This window comes from Garra rufa, chromosome 21, assembly GCF_049309525.1.
Source record: "Garra rufa chromosome 21, GarRuf1.0, whole genome shotgun sequence".
In the NCBI taxonomy this organism is placed as follows: domain Eukaryota; kingdom Metazoa; phylum Chordata; class Actinopteri; order Cypriniformes; family Cyprinidae; genus Garra; species Garra rufa.
This window is the reverse complement of record NC_133381.1, coordinates 36,565,332-36,584,188: the sequence shown is the minus strand read 5'-3', so window position 1 is coordinate 36,584,188 and position 18,857 is coordinate 36,565,332. Positions and strand designations below refer to the sequence as shown.

The 18,857-nt window shown below is 37.0% G+C and overlaps 1 protein-coding gene across 1 annotated transcript; it reads right to left on the bottom strand.

Annotated features, from left to right (window-relative positions):
* Positions 1 to 675: 675 nt before the first annotated feature.
* On the bottom strand, positions 676 to 16,968 carry cenpf (centromere protein F). The gene is made up of 19 exons (XM_073826987.1): positions 16,807 to 16,968; positions 16,514 to 16,710; positions 16,303 to 16,415; positions 16,131 to 16,222; positions 15,754 to 16,018; positions 15,415 to 15,617; positions 14,835 to 14,960; positions 14,608 to 14,736; positions 14,342 to 14,464; positions 14,076 to 14,211; positions 10,805 to 13,947; positions 8,532 to 10,541; positions 8,290 to 8,442; positions 8,070 to 8,204; positions 7,375 to 7,536; positions 7,090 to 7,264; positions 6,544 to 6,981; positions 6,269 to 6,444; positions 676 to 1,221 (listed from the first exon to the last, which is right to left on the bottom strand). Exons 1-19 carry the CDS (start codon positions 16,966 to 16,968, stop codon positions 1,018 to 1,020), a joined length of 8,142 nt encoding a protein of 2,713 aa, XP_073683088.1. The 3' UTR covers positions 676 to 1,017.
* Positions 16,969 to 18,857: the final 1,889 nt, after the last annotated feature.

Here is an 18,857-nt window from a genome sequence, read left to right as displayed (position 1 = left end):
AAGATGGGCCTTTCAAAAATGTTATAAATTATCTGTGCATTATTTTGAGCTGAAACTTCATAGATACATTCTGGGGACACCTGAGACTTGTCCATAATAGGTCTGCTTTAACTAAAACTATAAAAAATAGTACTGAGACCTTTTTTTAATTGAAATAAGAGTTGAGAAGACAAGATGACGGCTAAATATAGTTAAACTAAACTCGACATAAAAGCAGCTTTTGCGGTTAATGGATTGACATTAATAAGTATGCATTTTAGGGAACAAATTTTGAGGTAGTCATGATGAAACGCCCGCTGTTCGTTGTCATCACATAATATAACAAGTCTGGCTTTTTCTTTCAAATCCTCTCAATTAAACCTTAACCAAACCACAGCAGAGATTTTCAGACTGAGTTTAAGAGCAAAGCTATTGATTTTAGGAGTCCTGGGCGGACCAGTATTGAGTCAGTACCTGAACTGACTGAGAATTAGATCCCTGCTCGTTATGTGTCCATTAAAAATAGACATCTGTATTAGACAGTCTGCAGATAAATCTCTACATATTATACAGCTTAATTACATATTATTCGGGCTTAATTTATCATTCCTTACCAATAAAGTCTGTTGCAATTCTTGCACGAGTAAACAGCAAAAAGGCCACTTATAGAGAACAGAAGCACACAAACAAACTGACTTGAAATGCAGAGGGAACTTTAGTAAAGTAGTAAGAAAAAGCAATGGCATACGGTAAAATAGAGTGGTTAGTTGTAATGCTTCTTTTAAAACAAGGATAAAGAAATTAGGTCAATATAATACATACAATAAAATGATACAGCTTTTCTGTGTTAAGGATAACATGTGAGTTATTTTGTACTTTAAAACAGTAGAAGAAATTAGAAATATAACAGAAAACAAATACATATAATACAGCTGCCCTTGAATAATATTTACAAAGCTAAAAAGCCAGTACATAAATGTTCTACAAAATACAGCATTTAAAAAAAAAAAACAGTAAATTCGGAAGGCATCCCAGTAATCACTGAACTTGGCAGTTGTCGTTTTGTTTTGGAGAGGCGCTGACCCGTTCCTGTTTCTCCAGGGTGTTTCTGAAGCCACGCGAGCGCCTGCTAATTTTCTGCTCTGTAGCAGGCACTGGGCTTTCACAGCTGTTTTTCTGTGTACTGTTGGTGAGTGGAGATAATACAGCCGCATTGCTCTGGATCGCCTTAGGCGCCTGGACCTAAAAGTACATGAACATGATGTCAGGAGAGAGACAGAGCAATGCTGGGCTGTCAAGAATGCCCAGCAGCAATATCAAAGTTGAAAACAATTCGTACTGTACACCCCTCTGGAGAAAGTGTCAAGATGTGGACAAGTGCAAATGGATAAATATAAGATTTCGTAATCAATCAATCAATCTTCTGTCTTCTCCAAACCCATACACCCAGTATGTACTTTAAGGAGAAGAACCAGTGCTGAAATTGCTGAATAGTAATTGAAAAGTGGCTGTGCTGCAGGCTGACTAATGGTTTGCTCATCCTCTCCTGTACCCTGCCAAGGGGCTGGCATCTGTTTCACTTGAAGTTTAGCTGTTCATTAAGAATTTCAGCTTTTTTATGATTGGTCTGCCATTGTAGAAAGAATTTTATTGGCATTTTTTTTTTAGTATTATAACTTTAACTTACAATGAAGCCCTAGCTATGTTCAATTTTAGAGGGTCTACAAGCTTCACTTATATTGTAGCATCATGTACTTTTATTTTAAAAGAGAAGTTCACCTCCAGAACAAAAATGTACAGATAATTTACCCACCCTCTCGTCATCCAAGATGTTCATGTCTTTCTTTCTTCAGTTGTAAAGAATTGCTTTTTCTTGAGGAAAACATTTCAGGAATGTTCTCCATATAGTGACTTCTATGGTGCCTGTGAGTTTGAACTTCCAAAATGCAGTTTAAATGCAGCTTCAAAGGGCTCTAAATCAGTGATTCTCAACTCCAGTCCTCGAGGCCCACTGCTCTGCACATTTTGTATGTCTCCTTCATTTAACACACCTGATTCAGATAATCAGCTCGTTAGGAGAAAGATCCATGAACTGAAATGAGTGTGTCAGATTCAGAAACATACAAAATGTGCAGAGCAGTGGGCCCCGAGGACTGGAGTTGAGAATCACTGCTCTAAATGATCCTAGCGGAGGAAGAAGGGTCTCATCTATTTTTCTAAAAAAAAAATTACAATTTATATACTCAAAACCCAAAAACACATTTTTTGAGATGTTAACAGATATATACATGTTGTACACTGCTTAAAACAGTAATAGCCGTCACAAAATATTACAAAGTGGAAAGTGGTCATTTTTACGCTTTTTGCGAACATTTCGTGCATCCGGTTCTAAAAGTTACGTTTGAGGCCGTGACGTAGACGCAGTTTTTTTTTTGGCGCTCATTGGCTGCGTGGCTTGTACAGTACCTATTTACGTCATTGGGTTGACGCCCCCTTTAAAGCATTATTAATGAGCAGTGTAACATTATACATGACAAAGGACTCGTCTAATCCAATCTCCGCACCGTGCTTTGCATGAGCTTTTGCAGTATTTATGCATTGGACAGTAGCACTTGTGTCAGTTTACGTTATAGCTGGCTTGGTGTTTCAGAGTCATGGTTCATGTTTGTGCCTTTCTTCACTGTGACAAAACAAAAGAATTGTTTTCGTCTCCCCTCGACGCAACCAGAGCTACAGTTTGGCGGCACGCTGCTGGTTTAAAGAGTCCTACGAAAACACACAGCAAATTTGTCTGTAAGGAACATTTCGTACAGGACAGTTTTTGGAATTGGGGACTCGTAAAAAAAGGCTAAAGCTGGCCGCAAAGCCCCAGCAAAAATAACCATGAATGTGTCGGGTGGAAAAGTTGACGATCCTGACTGGCCATCTGCTCATTGGACGCTCCTTTAATGCCTAAATGCATCTTTATGGATTAGGCCTACAGCTAATAATTATAATAATTATTTTTTATTATTTCTTTACAGTTCCGGATGATATATTACTCTTACCTTTATAAGCAAAATGAAGCTTCACATCGCACCGGCGCCTTCATTTTCTGCAAAGTGCGCTCCAGCTTTCACTCTCCGCACAAACGATTGGATATGCACCCAATAGCACACATTTAACTCGGTTAAACGATCAAACTAATATTGTGATAGGCTTTAAGTTTTTTATATCTGTGGATCTAAATTTAAATCGTGATGACTTGAGAGGGATAAATTGATCTGTCTGTCGCTGGCCGCTTGGTCGTTACTTTAAAAAACAAAAACTTGAATTTAACAAATAAAAAGTGTTCCAAATATATTTCTAAATTAACTTTATAAACTAAATAAACGAAAATAAATGTAATCTCTTTGCTATTAAAACAGCAGCTGTGTAATGGGGAAGAGAAAAAGTTCCAGTCGGATTCGGGCCAGTAATTCTGATGAGCTTTCAGACAAGGTCCGGGCGAGGTTTTAGTAGTTTTTGCAACGAATGTTTGTTTAATAGCCTATTTAACATTCTTATTTATGCGATTTTCTTATTTCTTTGAATATTTTACCGTTTTGTAGGCTGCTTGTTCACTGTCGGAAGTGCTCAAATAAACACGCACGTTTGTTAATAATGTTTGAGTCTCATTTATTTTGCTTCAAAATAATATACATATGTATTTTATATATAGGCCTATATACACAAACGTTATATATAAATGATAGTGTCAGTAATTACTGTGCTGCTCATTTCTGACTCCGAACACGAACACCTATTATTAGATAACATGATGAACATGTATTACATTAATTTCAAACTAGATATAGAGTGTCTGCGAAACAAAAATGGTCAACTTTACTTTTGTAGCATTCATATATACAAGATAAACTTAGAATTGTTAATTTACTATTATAAAAAAACGCTATAAGTGTGACACTTCTATCTGGTTCGTCTTTGTGTTCTTGTGTATGCGAGTGAGGGTCCAAAGGTTCAAACGGATAAGGCAGTGGACCTGCACTGTCATCACTTTGATCTAAGTGTGGGGATTCTGGTGGGTAGAAGTCCTCCACTTCCACACTGCTCTCAGAACTGCTGTAGCTGCTGCTCTCGGCGTGCGTGTGTTTGCATTGTCAGTGTGCAAATTAGCTGAATTTATTCACTTAGTCACTCCCACTTTAATGCAGTCTCTGCCTTGTCTCCACACTGTACCCCACCCCTTATCCCCAGTGAACACCGCCCCTTTTCAGAAAGTTTTTTAAACCAGAGGTGTGAAAAAGCACCTCTGAAACAGGGGGGTGTTGTGACACTTTAAATGTCTACCTCTGCGATATGCATGCATAATCTGGTTCAATACAGTTAGGGTATGTCTAAAAACTCCCATCTCATTTTGATTTTGAAGTTGGAAGAGAAATTGAGATGGGTTTTTTTTCGACCTACCCTAACTGCTGGGATAATTTAGAGCCCTCTGAAGCTGCATTTAAACTGCATTTTTTAAATTCAACTCGCCAGCACCATAGAAGTCCACTATATGGAGAACATTCCTAAATGTTTTCCTCAAGAAACGATTTCTTTACGACTGAAGAAAGAAAGACATGAACATTTTGGATGACAAAGGGGTTAGTAAATTATCTGTACATTTTTGTTGTAGAAGTGAACTTCTCCTTTAAGTACCTCACTAGAACTCAAATTCTTTTTTTGTTTAAACAAAAAAAGTGATGAAATCAATGTTTGTGGTAGCCTACTCAACACCATGCCACAAGCACTGCAGATAGAGCTTACTTTGTACTGAACCCAGAGTATTTTTGTTTTTAAATTGACACATGGAAGCAGGAATGCAGTATTTCAGCCTTCATAAAAGCTTAACTACATCCTGAATCAGGTATTCGAGGTGGTGAATGGTATATCTGGGACATAAAAGCTACTCTACAGCATGAGGTCTTGCCTCCCTTTGAATTCTTAAAGAATAACTGGGAAAATCTCCAGGAAATGGTGACCTGGGGTAAGGTGACATGATTAGAACTTCAGAGGAAGTCAAAAGCTGACAGGAGAGCTTTAATGCTTCAGGGCACTTAACATCTTTCCATCTAATCTGAAATGTCATGCAGAGTTTCATTTGGAAATGCTTTCATGGTCGGTAACTTTAAGAGCAGTACAAATGAGTTAACTAAAGACTGCAGAGAACTTTTCTGAGGGTCTATGATGCCCTCCTGTGGATAGAAGAATGACTAAACGTTTTCAGCTACACAAGTTTTTAATGTTATACATGGTTGGTATTCCCTTCCCTCATTTTTGTTCTTAACAGGATAGTTCACCCAAAAATTTAAATTTAGCCATTAATTACTCACCCTCATGTCATTCCAAACATGTAAGACCTTCATTCATCTTCAGAACACAAATTAAGATACTTTTTGATGAAATCCCTTATTCAACAATTTCTGTTCTTCGGTGTCAGTCTTGAACCACTGAAGTCACATGGACTATATTAACAATGTCCTTACTACCTTTCTGGGCCTTGAACGTGTCAGTCACGTTGCTGTCTATGCAGGGTTAGAAAGCTATCAGATCCCAAAGATGAAAGGTCTTACAGGTTTGGAACGACATGAGGGCGAGTAATTGATGACAGAATTTTCATTTTGGGTGAACTATCCATTTGAAATAATTTGCTATTACTGTATGGCTAATACTGTTGGACGCTTACTGATTTTTTGCTTTTGTTTTTCAAAAACAAACAAATCATTATATAAGGCCCATCTGAGACCTTTAATAAATATAATTTTAAAATAATCTTAAATAGCATATGTAGATTTGTAGCAATAGCCAAAAATACATTGTATGGGTCAAAATTATCATTAGGATATAGGGTAAAGATCATATGAAGACATTTTGTAAATTTCCTACCATAAATATATCTTTGATTAGTAATATGCATTGCTAAGAACATCATTTGGACAACTTTAAAGGTGGTTTTCTCAATACTTAGTTTTTGCACCCTCAGATTCCAGATATTCAAATAGTTGTATCTCGTCCAAATATTGTCCCATCCTAACAAACCATAACCATATAAATCTCAATTTCAGACAAACTAAACATTATGACTGGTTCTGTTGTCCAGGGTCACAAATGTTCATGAAATCAATACTACTGTCATCATTTTGCATCATATTTTGCACTTATTTCGAGGAAAAAAAGCTTAATATTGAATATGAGAATAACAAGTTTCTTCATTGTTCACTTTAAATGTTTGTGGTTGCAGGAAATAGACAGAGGCAGTTCTACTCACAGTGTTTGACGTTCTGCCCTCTGCTGTCTGTTTGGAGATTTGCACTGAATGTTCTGCTGAAACTGAGCTCTGCTGAGCAGCAGTCTTTTGGGCGGCCAGACGAGGGCTGCAGCGCTGTACTGTGGTTCTGCGAATGATGAATGGACTCATCTCTCCAATTGGAATATCTGCAAAACCTAAACAGAAAGAAGTGATGTAGTGATGTCAATAAAGCTCTCACAATGAAAGGAACATCTCATTGGTTGCTATTTTTACAAGTTGTAATGACCTCTCACCTCTCTGAACAAGTTCGGGCAAACCCTCTGGTTTGAAATCCTCATCTTCTACATCTAGTGTGGCTTTAGGTGTGGCAGCTGCAGCTTTCAGTCTCTTGGTGATACTGTGCAAGGCTTCCTGAGCTTTGTTAGGAGTGTCATCTACTGCTCTGGGTCTCTTTCCTGCTGGCACATTTGCTTTGTCTTCCACAGGTTTACTGTTCTCCAGGTCACTCTTCTCGGACCTGATAGACCTCCTGGTTTTGGGTGTCTTTGTCTGGGTGCTCAACTGCTTGAGCTGGTTTTTGAGGCTTTCATTGGTCTCTTCCAGCTTGTGAACTCTGACCATGAGGCTGCAATAGCGGTCCATGCTCTCATCCGCCTCACGACTCTTTTCCTCCAAAGCTTCCTTCAGCTCTTGTAGTTCTTCCTGAATGGAGTCACTGCTGCCAGCATGACCTGTTGACAAGAAAGATGCTGTTCAAATACATGTACATAAAATGGACAGAGTGCATAATTCTATACATTTACATACTATATTTGTTATCTTTTGAGTTTTGTCCATACCTTGTTTCTCTGAGGCCTGCAGTGCTGCTATCTGTTGTCCCTTCTGCTGAAGTTCTTCCTGAAGCTCTTGCTTCTCACTCTCCAGCTGTTTGCAAGACTTCATCCACAAATTGATCTTACTCATAGCATTGTCCTTCTCTTTGGACAAGCGCACAACCTTTGAGTCTAACTCTGCCTACAGGGACAGAGACCAATGAATATGATTATTTGGCTAAAACTTAAATACAGAATGACAACTGTATAGAAAAAAAAAACATAATAAAAAGGACTAGAAAAAAACAATACCTTCTCTTTTTCACAATGTTCCAATTTGTTTTGTAACTCCTTTAAGGTAGAATCCACATGTGCATTTTGAGACCTAAAGCTATTGAGGTCTGATAGATATTGTGCCGCCTTTTCTTCAACTGCTTTAATTTCTTCCTTTAGTCCATTATGCTCCATCTCATGCTGTTGAAACAAATAAATGTTTGATTATAAAACTACTTCTGATCAAATTCAGTTATGGAATTTATGACTGTGATGGAAAAACTGAATTTTCAGCATCATTACTCCATCTTCAGTGTCACATGATCCTTCAGAAATCATTCTAATACACTGGTTTGCTGCTCAAGAAATATTTTGTATTATTTCAACTGTTGAAAATAGTTTGTGTAACTGTGACACTTTTTATATATAAAATTGTTCTTTTTTTAACAACGTACACGTTTACTGTCACTTTAATGTGTTTGTTAATGTTTCATAAAAGCTTAGGCATTAAAATCAAGCTTCTGGTGAATAAGCATTCTTGATACTGTGCCTTTTTGTTATTTGGAAATGCTTCAAATTAATTCAACACTTCACGAAAATAAAAAACAAAACAAACAACAACAACAAGAAATTGCTCTCGTGCTATTATGATCTGTTACCATAACACCTCTTGCTAGAATGCACAGTGCTGCTCTCATAAAAAAGCACATTGTTGCAATGTTACATCTGCCCACCTGCTGCTGTACAAGTTTCAGGTTCTCCTCATGCCTCCTGTTGTTTTCCTTTATCAGAACATCATGACTTTCTTGAATTCCAGATACATTTTTCCGTAGGCCATCTTTCTCTGTTGTCAGTGCTTCCAAGCTGAGCTGGAATGTGCAATGAAAATAGAGTGTAAGCAGAGAATGCACATTCATGAAGGCAGTGTAAAATATACTGAAGGAGGATTCTTACCTTGTATGTTTCGATTTGTTTTTGAGACTCCTGCAGTTGACAGGTCAGTAGATTTTGATTAATCTCCAAAGCATTCTGTCTTTCTCTTGCCTCACACAGTTCTTGCTGATGTTGTGTCTGGAGGTGTAAACTGCTCTCATGCAGTGCATTAAACTGAAAAGAATATGAACAAATTAATAGGTGAAATAAAAACAATAGGAGAATATACAGTAGGAGAACAGCTTTAAGGTGACATGAAATACCTTTTCTGTTAGTTCAGAGTTCATGAGCTTCATAGCATCAAGTTGGCTCTCCAGCTGTTGGATATTATTCTCCAAAGTAGTTACACTTGTCTGCAATACCTCTATCTTGGTAGACTGCATCTGTGATGTCTCCTTCAACTGCACAATAGTAGACTGCAATTCATCCTTGTCCTTTTTCAATTCATCTCGCTCTTCCTGAATAGAAGATAGAGCCTGCAGCTCAGCTATTTGTGATTGAAGTAGTGTGTTTTCTTTGATAAGCTGCTGCTGCTTGTTTTCAAAGTCATTCAAGAGCAGCTGGTTGGATGAATCAAGCTCTGCTTGGCACCTTTCATATTCAAGGACTCTCTGTGCAAACTCTTTGTTTTCAGATTGCAAAGACTGCAACTGAGAGGTCAAATCCTGTGCTTTCTGTTCTTTCGATATTACTTCTGTTCGACAGAGTTGAAGTTCCTCCTCCATGGCACCAACTTTGAATTGGAAGTCTGCAATCATTTGTTGCTGGTTCACGGTTGCCTCTTCCACAGATTTAAGCTTTTCAGAAGTTGCTTGAATGGACAACTGCAATTCTCCAATTAGGTTGCTCTTTTGTTGAAGTTCTTGCTCAAGTTTACACTTCTCCTCCTTGAGATCTTTCAGCTCACTGACCATCTCTTCAATTTTCTTGGTAAGCTCTTGTGTTTCAGCCTGTACCTCTTCGAGTTCAGCTTTGGCAGTCTCTGCTTGAAGAATGGCATCCTCTAGATTCTGGTCAGAATGTTCTTTCTCTCTTTCAAGCTTTTCAATGTTGTCCTGAAGAACATCTGCCTTTCTCTGTGCAGCTTTGAGCAGCTGACTCATGTGGTTCTTTTTCCGTTCGTCAGATTCAATTCGTACCTTCAGTTTTTCAATGCCCCGTCTCATCTGAGCTACTTCCTCCTGTGTGGAAATTAACCTAGAAGCTATTTCACCTTTCTCCAAAAGGGATGACTCAAGTGACTGGGACAGCCTGATATTCTCATGCTCAAGTGAAAGGATTTTGGAAGACATGTTTTCAGACTCTCTTGAAGCACAATTCTCATTATTCTTTAAACTATTCAGTTCACTCAACAGATTTTTTTTGTCGTCATTCAAAAGAGCCACTGTATTCTCAAGGTTTTGAGACTGCTGAATGAGTTGCTCTTTTTCTTTCAGCAGCGCATCAATTTGGTTAGATGTAACCTCGTTTTGTCTTTTCGCCATCCTAATGTCTTCTTCTAGCTCTTTTATAAGGTCTCGTGTATCAGTCTCTCTCTTCCCCAGAAGCTCAGCCTTTTCTTTCCACTTCATTAAGGAGAGATTTTCACTTTCCCTTTCATCAGCACACAAAATAAGCTCTTCTTTAAGTCGCCCACCTTCTGCCATAGTTATATTAAGTTGTTGTTCAAGGCTGCAATTTGTCCTTCTAGCTGCTTCAAGCTCTGCCGCTTGCTTCTGTTTCTGTTCTTGCATCTCTTCTATGTCAGCCTCCATGGACAGGATATGCTTCTCTAAATTGGCCTTCTCCGAACGCACTCTTTTTAGTTCGCTCTCAATCTGGAAAAACTTCTCATTCCACTCACCTTTTGCCATTTCTAAGCTTTCCATCATCTCCATAACATCTGAGAGCTGGTATTTGGAGGTCTGCAACTGAAGTCTCAATGAATCAATTTCCTCTGTTAACTCTTCAGTATGGTTATTCATTTTCTGGTTTTCTTGACTGATGGATGTCAACTTGTCTGTGACGTTTGTCTTTTCTATTTCCATTTCTTGAATTTTGCCCTCCAAGTCTGAGCACAAGTCTTTTCTAACTGCCATTTCAGATTCCAAGACTTCAAACTGGGACTGCAAATGAACAAGCTCCGCTTCTCGCTTTCTTAGAATTTCCTTAAGTGTTTCAAGTTCCACAAGTGATTTTTCACTTTCCGGGCTAATTTCTGGAGTGGAATCTGTCTGTTCAGGTTGATGCATTATGTTCTTCTCTTGTGCTTCATGTGTCATTTTGTCCAATTCCTGATGAGATCGGAAGAAATTAAGAAATTAAATCAAATAGTTTTTGATATAAGCAGTGCCTTAAACCTATATTTGACCAAGGGACATTTTCAAAAGACAGCGATTTAAAGGTTATTACATTTGTTATTTTCTTATTCATTTTGTATTGGTGCTATTGTAAAAATGTGCAGATCAAAGTTAGTCTTGATCAATTTACTTTAAGTTAAATACACCAATTAACTGATTTTATGCATAAACTCAAAATTTAAAACATCTGAGATTACCTGGGAGGTTTCTGTAGCCAGCAAGGAGGATGATGCAAGGTCCAATTCCTGTAGTTGTTGCATGGTTGTCTCCAGTTGTGAGGACAAGACCTCTGTGTGTTGCTTTTCTTCTCTGAGTTTGGCCTCTAACTCATTTCTGATACTGAGCATTTGCTCCTCCATTCTCTGGAGCTCTTCAGCATGCTGTAATTTGAGTTGCTCTATTTGAACTTCTGTTTGCTCCTCTATAGTTCTGACAGTCTCCTTAAGAATATGAGACATCTCCTCAAGCTCCCTGGATGTATTTTGCATTTGCTCTTTCAGCGGTATGTGTTTGCCATCCTCATCTGATGACAAGGATGATTGAGCCTCTTCTTGTGAATCAAGATGCTCTCCAGGTGATGAAATGGCCAGGACAGCAATATCTTCTTCAAAGGGCAAAATAGATGTGTTCGCAAATGGCATTTCGCAAATATCTTGGTCATTCTCATCTGCAGTTTGCTCTTTTTTTAGTGTGTCTGCTGCGAGAATCTTCTCAGATTGAAGCTGTTCTATGCAAGTTTGCTGTTCTGCAATCTGAGATACTAGATAATTATTTTCTTGCTTTAATTTTTCTATTTGCTTCTGGGAATTCTGAGCATCTGCTTTTAATTCCTTAATATTGGATTCCAATTTAATTTTTTGTTCCATAAGATTGTTGTACATTGCTTCAAGGTTCACTTGCTTACAGTTCTCTTGCTCTAGGGAAAGTTTAAGTGTTTCATTGGTTACACGTAAAGACTCCAACTCAGCGACTAATGCAGAACTGGATTGTTGTTCTTTCTGCGTTTCCTCCAAACATGCAGATAGCTGTGAAACTTCAAGTGCACTCTTTGCATAGTCTTCTTTCACGTACTCAAGCTCCTCTTTTAGGATGGACCTCTGTGCCTCACTCTCACCTAACTTTGCTTCAAGAACACTGATGTTGCTTTGCAGTGCCTCTACTTGTGCATCAAATGAATTAATGCAGGTTTCATTATCTTCAAGATCCATCTGCAACATCTCAAGCTGTACTTTGATTTTGCTCAAGTTAATATTTTTTTCGTTCAGTGTCTCTAATGATTTAGCTTGCTCAGATTGGGTCTCCTGAAGTTTTTCTTTCAACGTTTCAATCTCACATGATTTTGCAGCTTCTTGGCTTTTCAAATCTGCCAAAGCAGCTTTGAGACTTTTTATCTCCTGCTCATGTGTAGATGCACTTTGTTTCAAGTCTTCAAGTTCCTTTGCAACTTTCTGATAGAAATCAGTGACCTCCTTGAGTTGGTTCTTAGATAAGTCCAGATCTTGCTTTAACTTTACCTTTTCAAGAGCAGCCTCCTCCAGCTTTTCTGAAGCATTTCTGGCCTCTAGACATTTGCTTTGTAATTCTGCCTCAAGAACACTGATGTGCTCCTCTAAACTCTTTTGCTTTTTAAGATGAGTTTCCATTTCAGAGACATGATCTTCAGATTCCTTGTTATGTCTTTCAGTGAGCTCCTTGATATCTGTCTCTAACAATGCTTTTTCTTCAGATATGCCTTGTAAATTTTTTTCCAGATTTAAATTCAGCTCTACAGAGGAGTCAAACTGTTTCTGAAGACTTTCTAGTGAATTCTTTAGTATGGTGGACAAATGATTTGAGGCTTCAAGCTCAGTTTGTATTAACACAATCTTTTCTGCCAGTGCATCTTTTTCAGCAAGTGCTCCTGTCATTTCTGAAACCTGTTTAAGAAGATTTTCTTTGTCTTGGCAAACAACATCATGGAATGTCTGAAGGCTTTCATACTTCTCAGCTAGATCATTGGCTTTATTTTCAACCTCCTCTTGTTTCACTTTGAGTTGTGCATTATTATGCTCCAAGCTTGAAGCCTTCCTTCTTTCTTCTTCTATATCTTTTGCAAGATTCTCAGTTATTGTCTTCTGATTTTCCAAGTCAGTGGCGGTCAGAACTTGAAGTTCCTTTACTTTTTCCAGGGAATTTCTGGTTTCTTCTGCCTCAGAAACAAGACAATTATACTGCTCTTCAAGAGAACATAAGGACTTATTCTTTTGTAGCAGAGATTCAACTTCAAGAACAAGATCTTTTTCCCTCTTTTCCACTAAAGAAACTTTCTCAGATAGATCTTCTTTGACTTTTGAAAGATCATCATACTTTCCTTGGATATCTGCATTTAAATCTTTTTGAGACTTTAGGACTGATTCCAAGTGGGCAGTTTTCTCAAGTACCTCCTGAAGGGATGTTTCCACATTCAGTTTTTCCTGTTCCAGCTCTTTGTTTTGTACAAGGCGATCTTCGCATTCTTTAGCTAACATGTCTTTTTCCTCTTTAAATTTCTCTAGCTCCTGCTCTCGCAAGCCAAATGTTTCCTGCAGATGCTCAATCTTAGTTCTGTTCATTTCAATAATAGAGTCCTTTGATTTAGCCAGGTCGCAAGCACTTTCATATTCGGCAAGGAGTTGACCATGGGCCTTCTCCAATCCTTCCACCTTACTTTTTTCTTGATGCAGTTTAGTTTCAAGCTCATTCACCTGCTCCTGCATCTGAGTGATTTGTTGCTTCAAATTGTCCATCTCCTTATTATGTTTTTGATGCGTCTCACTAAACTGTTGTTGAAGCTCCTCATACACTCTAACTTTTTCCTCCAGCTCCACACATTTTACAAGCAGTTCACCTTTGAGGGAATCAATCTGACCAGATAGGCAAATCTTCTCATTTTCTAAATCCTGCATCCTTTTCTGGAGACCATCATGAGCATCATTGAGTTTGGCCTTGTCGCTCTCCAGATCTGCAATTTTACTCAGCATTTCTTCACGGTTGGATTCAGCATTATTAATCAACTGTTCCTTTTCGGTTTTCCACTGCAGAAGAGCCTCATACTCTTTCTTCATCTCAGCAACTTCTTTCTGACAGGAACTTGAGGTCATTTTGAGGTCTTCATTTTCTTTCTCCATAGCACAAATCTTATTAGTTTTGAGTTCAACTTCATGAACTAGTTTTTGCAACTCAGTCTGTGTCTTCATATTCTTTGCTTCTGTTTCAGCCAGAGTTTTCTTGGCATTTTCCAATTCTTGAGCAGATGATGCACTTTGACGGTCCATTTTTTTGCGAAGCTCAGTCAGTTCTTCACTCTGGGTTTGTGTCTTAACTGAAAGTAGCAGGTAAAAATGATAAGATGAAGTACTTCTGTAGATTCCTTTTTAAATCATCTTTTAAAAAAAACTTTATAATATAATACATTTAACTGGTATATTTTTGTTAATTTTTCAAACATACCTTTTAAATCATCCACCATTGTACGGTTTTTGGCAAGGTTTTGCTCAATATTTTGTTTTTCCTCTTCAAGTTGTTTGACCCTTTTCATTCCTTGATCTAACTGACAACTGAGAGTATTCTTCTCTCTCTGCATCTCCTAGGATGAGGATAAACAACACATTTAAATGCTGGCATGCTTTGCATGGTCTATAAAGTAAAATTTGTTATTATTAAATGAAAACAAGTTAACTAATATCTTATCTTCAACAGATACACAGAGAACTTACATCAAATTTCTTCTTTAGCTCTGTCTCCTTCACTTGACTAGCCTGTAATGCCTGTTCAGACCTGAGAAGTTTTTGTTTCAGCTCCTCCAAATCTTTCTCCAGTCGATTCTTTAGAGCAGTTACCTTTGAAACCAATGACATTTTGTTGTGAATATACATGCTTGGGTTAGGCATTTGAAAAGAAACAAAGAGAGAAATATAATGAACTGAAATTTGTTAGTCATAACATTCCTAAAACGTTATTCATAACTGAATTTCCAAATTACCTTATCCATATCTGACTGCAAAACATTGTGGTCCTTTTTGGCTTGCTGGATCTCCATACTCATTTTATTTTTCACCTGGTTAAATTGCTGATCAAGAGCTTGATGGGAGCTTTGAAGTTGTGCAAGTTCCTGAAATAAGCAAGAGTCATTTGTCAGTTATAAGTCATCCAGCATTCAGAAATATAAAACAAATATTAAATGGATTATATTTGACAGTAAGACAAGACCTTTTGACTCTCTCTCTCCTGGTCCTTGATTTTCTGTTCCAGGGCTCGATGCACGCTTTCAGCATTATGTCTCTGACAGTTCATCTCCTCTGTAACCTGCTTAAGCTTCATCTCAAGGGATGAACACTGAGAAGCCAAATCAACCAAAGATTACCTACTGTATTCACATGACATAACCGACTGTTCAACCAAATGACTGCACAACACAACATAAAAAATACAAACAGTGGCCTCTAAAACAGGACACCTAATATTTGAATATCTTAAAATATTATACATAAAATATAATAAATTTACAATATCACGGCATGTAGCAATTATTTTCAACAACCATGCTTTTAAAGCAAAACAGTTAAAAATAGTTTTGCGCTATGATTTTTCTAAAAGTGTACTAATGTTAGCTTTAAAATAAGTGTTACGGACATAAAATATATTAATGTCCTTATTAAAATATATTAAAGTGTTTTCAAGTCTCCAAATACTTTCCAGGGCCACTGTATACAAAATATATTAATATAACATAACTTAAAGGATGAGATAATAAAATATAAACACATTAAGCTGACCTACGGTACATTACCTTAGAAAAGGACTGCTCATACTGCCCTGTAGCCTTTGTGAGTTCATCTCTGGATTTGCTGAGGAGTTTGTCCTTCTCTGTCAGATCTTTCCTGGCCATTTCAAGTTGACTTTGAATTTCACTGAATTTATTGATCTGATTTTTCATTTCCTTCTCCTGAGCCTGAAGACGGAGCTCTAACTCAGAAACCCTTGACCTCAGATCTGAGCAGCATAAGAAAAAGAGAAAACAAAATGTGTTACCTTAAGGCATTTGAAGATTATCATTGTAGTGCAGTATTCAAAAGCAAATTTTCATTTACATAATAGAAAATAAATCCATCTGTAAGGTCAGACCAACCTTGATTCATATTCTTAAGCTGTTCCATCTGCTGTGATCCAGCTGTGTCACTTTGGGTGTTTGATGCGAACTGCTGTTGGGGCTTTATTGGTGTGTCATCATAAGACCAGGACATCCCAGAGGGTCCGTTTCTTCTCCTAGAGGGTGTCTCCATCACAGGCAAAGACTGATGACTGTGTGTTTGGTCTTGCTGCCAAGGGAAAATTGAGGACCCTGCCTGCTGTCTTGCAATGTCTTTATGGCTCACCGCAGACTGGTTCAGAAGCTTTAAGCGTTACAAAAAAGAAAAAAAGAATGCATTATTACTGTTTAGCAAATTAATATAATAACTAGCAACAAGGCTCTTTTCACAAAAAAAAAAAAAGCATTTTACTTACTTTTACATGCATGACTTTGATTTCAGCTTCCAACCTTTTCCGCTCCTCAACCTCGCGATTGTACTTTTCCTGTAGATCACTCATTTTTGAGTCTGAAAATGCAATATTGCAGTGTTAACGTGTGTTGCACCATTTTGAATTACATTTTTGCTTTCAATAAGTCAAATCTTACCCTGTTGCCAATGATTAGGTGTTGCAGGGGTTGCAAAGGTTTTCTGTGGCGTACTGAACTGTTGGATTTCTGAAGAGTGTGAAGTTTGGGACCGTTCCAAATCATGCTTGTACCTGAACAAAAAAGATCAAATTAAGCCAGAAAAATATTATAATAATGATTAAATTAACAGAATAAACACAAAATGAAGTATTACACACTATCCACTTACTTTTTGATCTCTTGTTCTAATCTATCAATCTGCTTCTTGGACGAGTTGAGTTGACCCTCCAAATAGTTCACCTGTTGCTCCTTCGTTTGGATGTCATGTGTAAGTTTCTGTCTAGTCTTTTCCAGACCTTCACAAGATTCTACCAAAGACTGATTCTCTCTCTTAAGGGCAGATGCTTCACTTTTTTCACTGTCCATCTGGAGGGAAATACAATACATGCATGATGCAAATTTAAATACATTCATTAAGATGCTAGGGAGGAAATGTACTCCACTATTTCTTAGGTAACTGACCTTTTGCTTTTGTTTCTGCAACGTAGCTTCTAGAGAATCCAGCTGAAACTGCTTCTGTTGTCTTTCTTTCTTTAACTTGTCAAGTTGCGCTTCAATCTCTCGGATCTTTTGTAAGGCCTTTGCAGGAAGGCCATCCTTCCACTCTTCTACAGCCCAGCTCATGCTTACTGATAATGCGGCGTGTTGCTCCTCAAAGACACTCTGGCATGCTCTGAAAAAAATGCAAGAGACATTTATTCTGTAAAATCCACATTTAAGCAGATGAAACATTATAGAATCATATGTATGGCAAAAAACAGGCTACAAAACTGAAACAAAAATAATATATACAACTGATCATATACAATTATACACACAATTAAAATGATTATTATAGTTCAATATGTTCACATACTCACCTATATTTTAAAACAATGTAATGTTTCTTAAATTTTCATAAGGTGTTTTTCATTGCCTATCACTTAATATGGTGATACTAAATCTAAAAAAAAAAAAAATCATTTATTATAAATATTTGCAAATCTAGCATTCAGTGCAGTTATTGACTGGCGAACACAGGACGGTTTAAAATTGATTTTAAGCATGATCTTTTGAACTGTCACCACAGTCTGACAAAAACTTGCGTTGTAACAAAATCATATTTTGCATTTTTTACATGTATTAAATGCAGTAGCTATTCAGTTACTGAGAGAACCTACTTAAAATGAGGAATTATAAAACATTTGTTTATGTGACAGAGCTTACATATACAAGAGTACATGTACTTGTATTTATGTACTTGTGAACTACATACAAGAGTTCACAAGTACATAAAATGTATTGTAATAATAACTTAAAGAAAAAAAGATATCTTCAGGGCATGTATTGTAATTTGCAAAGAGGACCATCAGAAGGAAAACAGAGTTGGTGTGATCTGCTTTCATTTCCATATGTATAAAAGGTACAGACAATTTATGAATTTATACAGTTAAAAGACAAATTGTAATCCATAAAGTCAGTTTTTGTCTTAATGAATTGATTATTTAAGTGTCACATAAAAATGCAGCATTTTTTTAAATTTCCACCTTTTTTGTATATCACTTAATAGATAATACATCTCAGAAAAAGTACATTGGTGTGAAACATTTATTATAAATACTTGCAAATCTACTATTCAGTGCAGTTATTGACTGGTGAACACAGGACGCTTTAAAACTGATTTTAAGCATGATCTTTTGAACTGTCACCACAGTCTAACAAAAACTTGTGTTGTTTACATTTGTTTATGTGACAGAGCTTACATATTACAAGAGACTTACATTCACAAGTACATAAAATGTATTGTAACAATAACTTAAAACAGAAAAACTAGATATTATCAGAACATGTAAGTTAACGTTATTGTACGGTAATTTGCAAAGAGCACCTTCAGGATAATAAAAAAAACTTTAGTATGATCTGCTTTCATTTTATAGATCAAAGTACAGGCATTACAAGAGTTTTATTTAATATATAAATAAATATAAGACGGTTAGAATGACACAATACGAAACGATAGATATCCTCACGCGGTCGGTTTTACCAGATAAATCAAATGGATTTATAACGACAAAGACTTTAGACATATTCCACTCTCAACAATGATATATTAACGTTACATCCTACCAAAAATATAATATCTTACCAGAACTAAATTAAGAGTCCCTCACGGTTACTCCTCTCTTGTGTGTTCTTCAGTTACTGGAGTAGAAAATTCAAAACGAGTTCAACTTCGTTGTTGACTGAATGCAGCGTTCTCATTGGCGCGTCTGACATATGACGTAGGAACATATCGACCTCTGATTGGACATTGTTATCAGTTCGAATTTAACTCCGCCCATTGTTTTTCCATATAATTATTTCAGAAGAACTGAGGTAAATCGGGTCGATCAGTTATTTAGCTCTCGTCCAAAATGCAGTCGCCTGAAGACAGATGACTTCTTCAAAAGGAATGTCTTTAATATTCATATTTATTTAAAGAAACTTCTTTTAAACATTCTTGTCTGTGTTGTTACTGGCACATGAAGTGGAGG

What these genes read in the sequence shown, in the direction of transcription:
- cenpf (XM_073826987.1), bottom strand. Translation starts at nt 16,968, where the DNA reads ATGAGCTGGGCTGTAGAAGAGTGGAAGGATGGCCTTCCTGCAAAGGCC. An exon ending in AACATTGTGAAAAAGAGAAG is followed by an intron (nt 7,265 to 7,374) that starts GTATTGTTTTTT and finishes CTGTCCCTGTAG; the next exon opens with GCAGAGTTAGACTCAAAGGT. An exon ending in GCCCGAACTTGTTCAGAGAG is followed by an intron (nt 6,445 to 6,543) that starts GTGAGAGGTCAT and finishes CTTTCTGTTTAG; the next exon opens with GTTTTGCAGATATTCCAATT.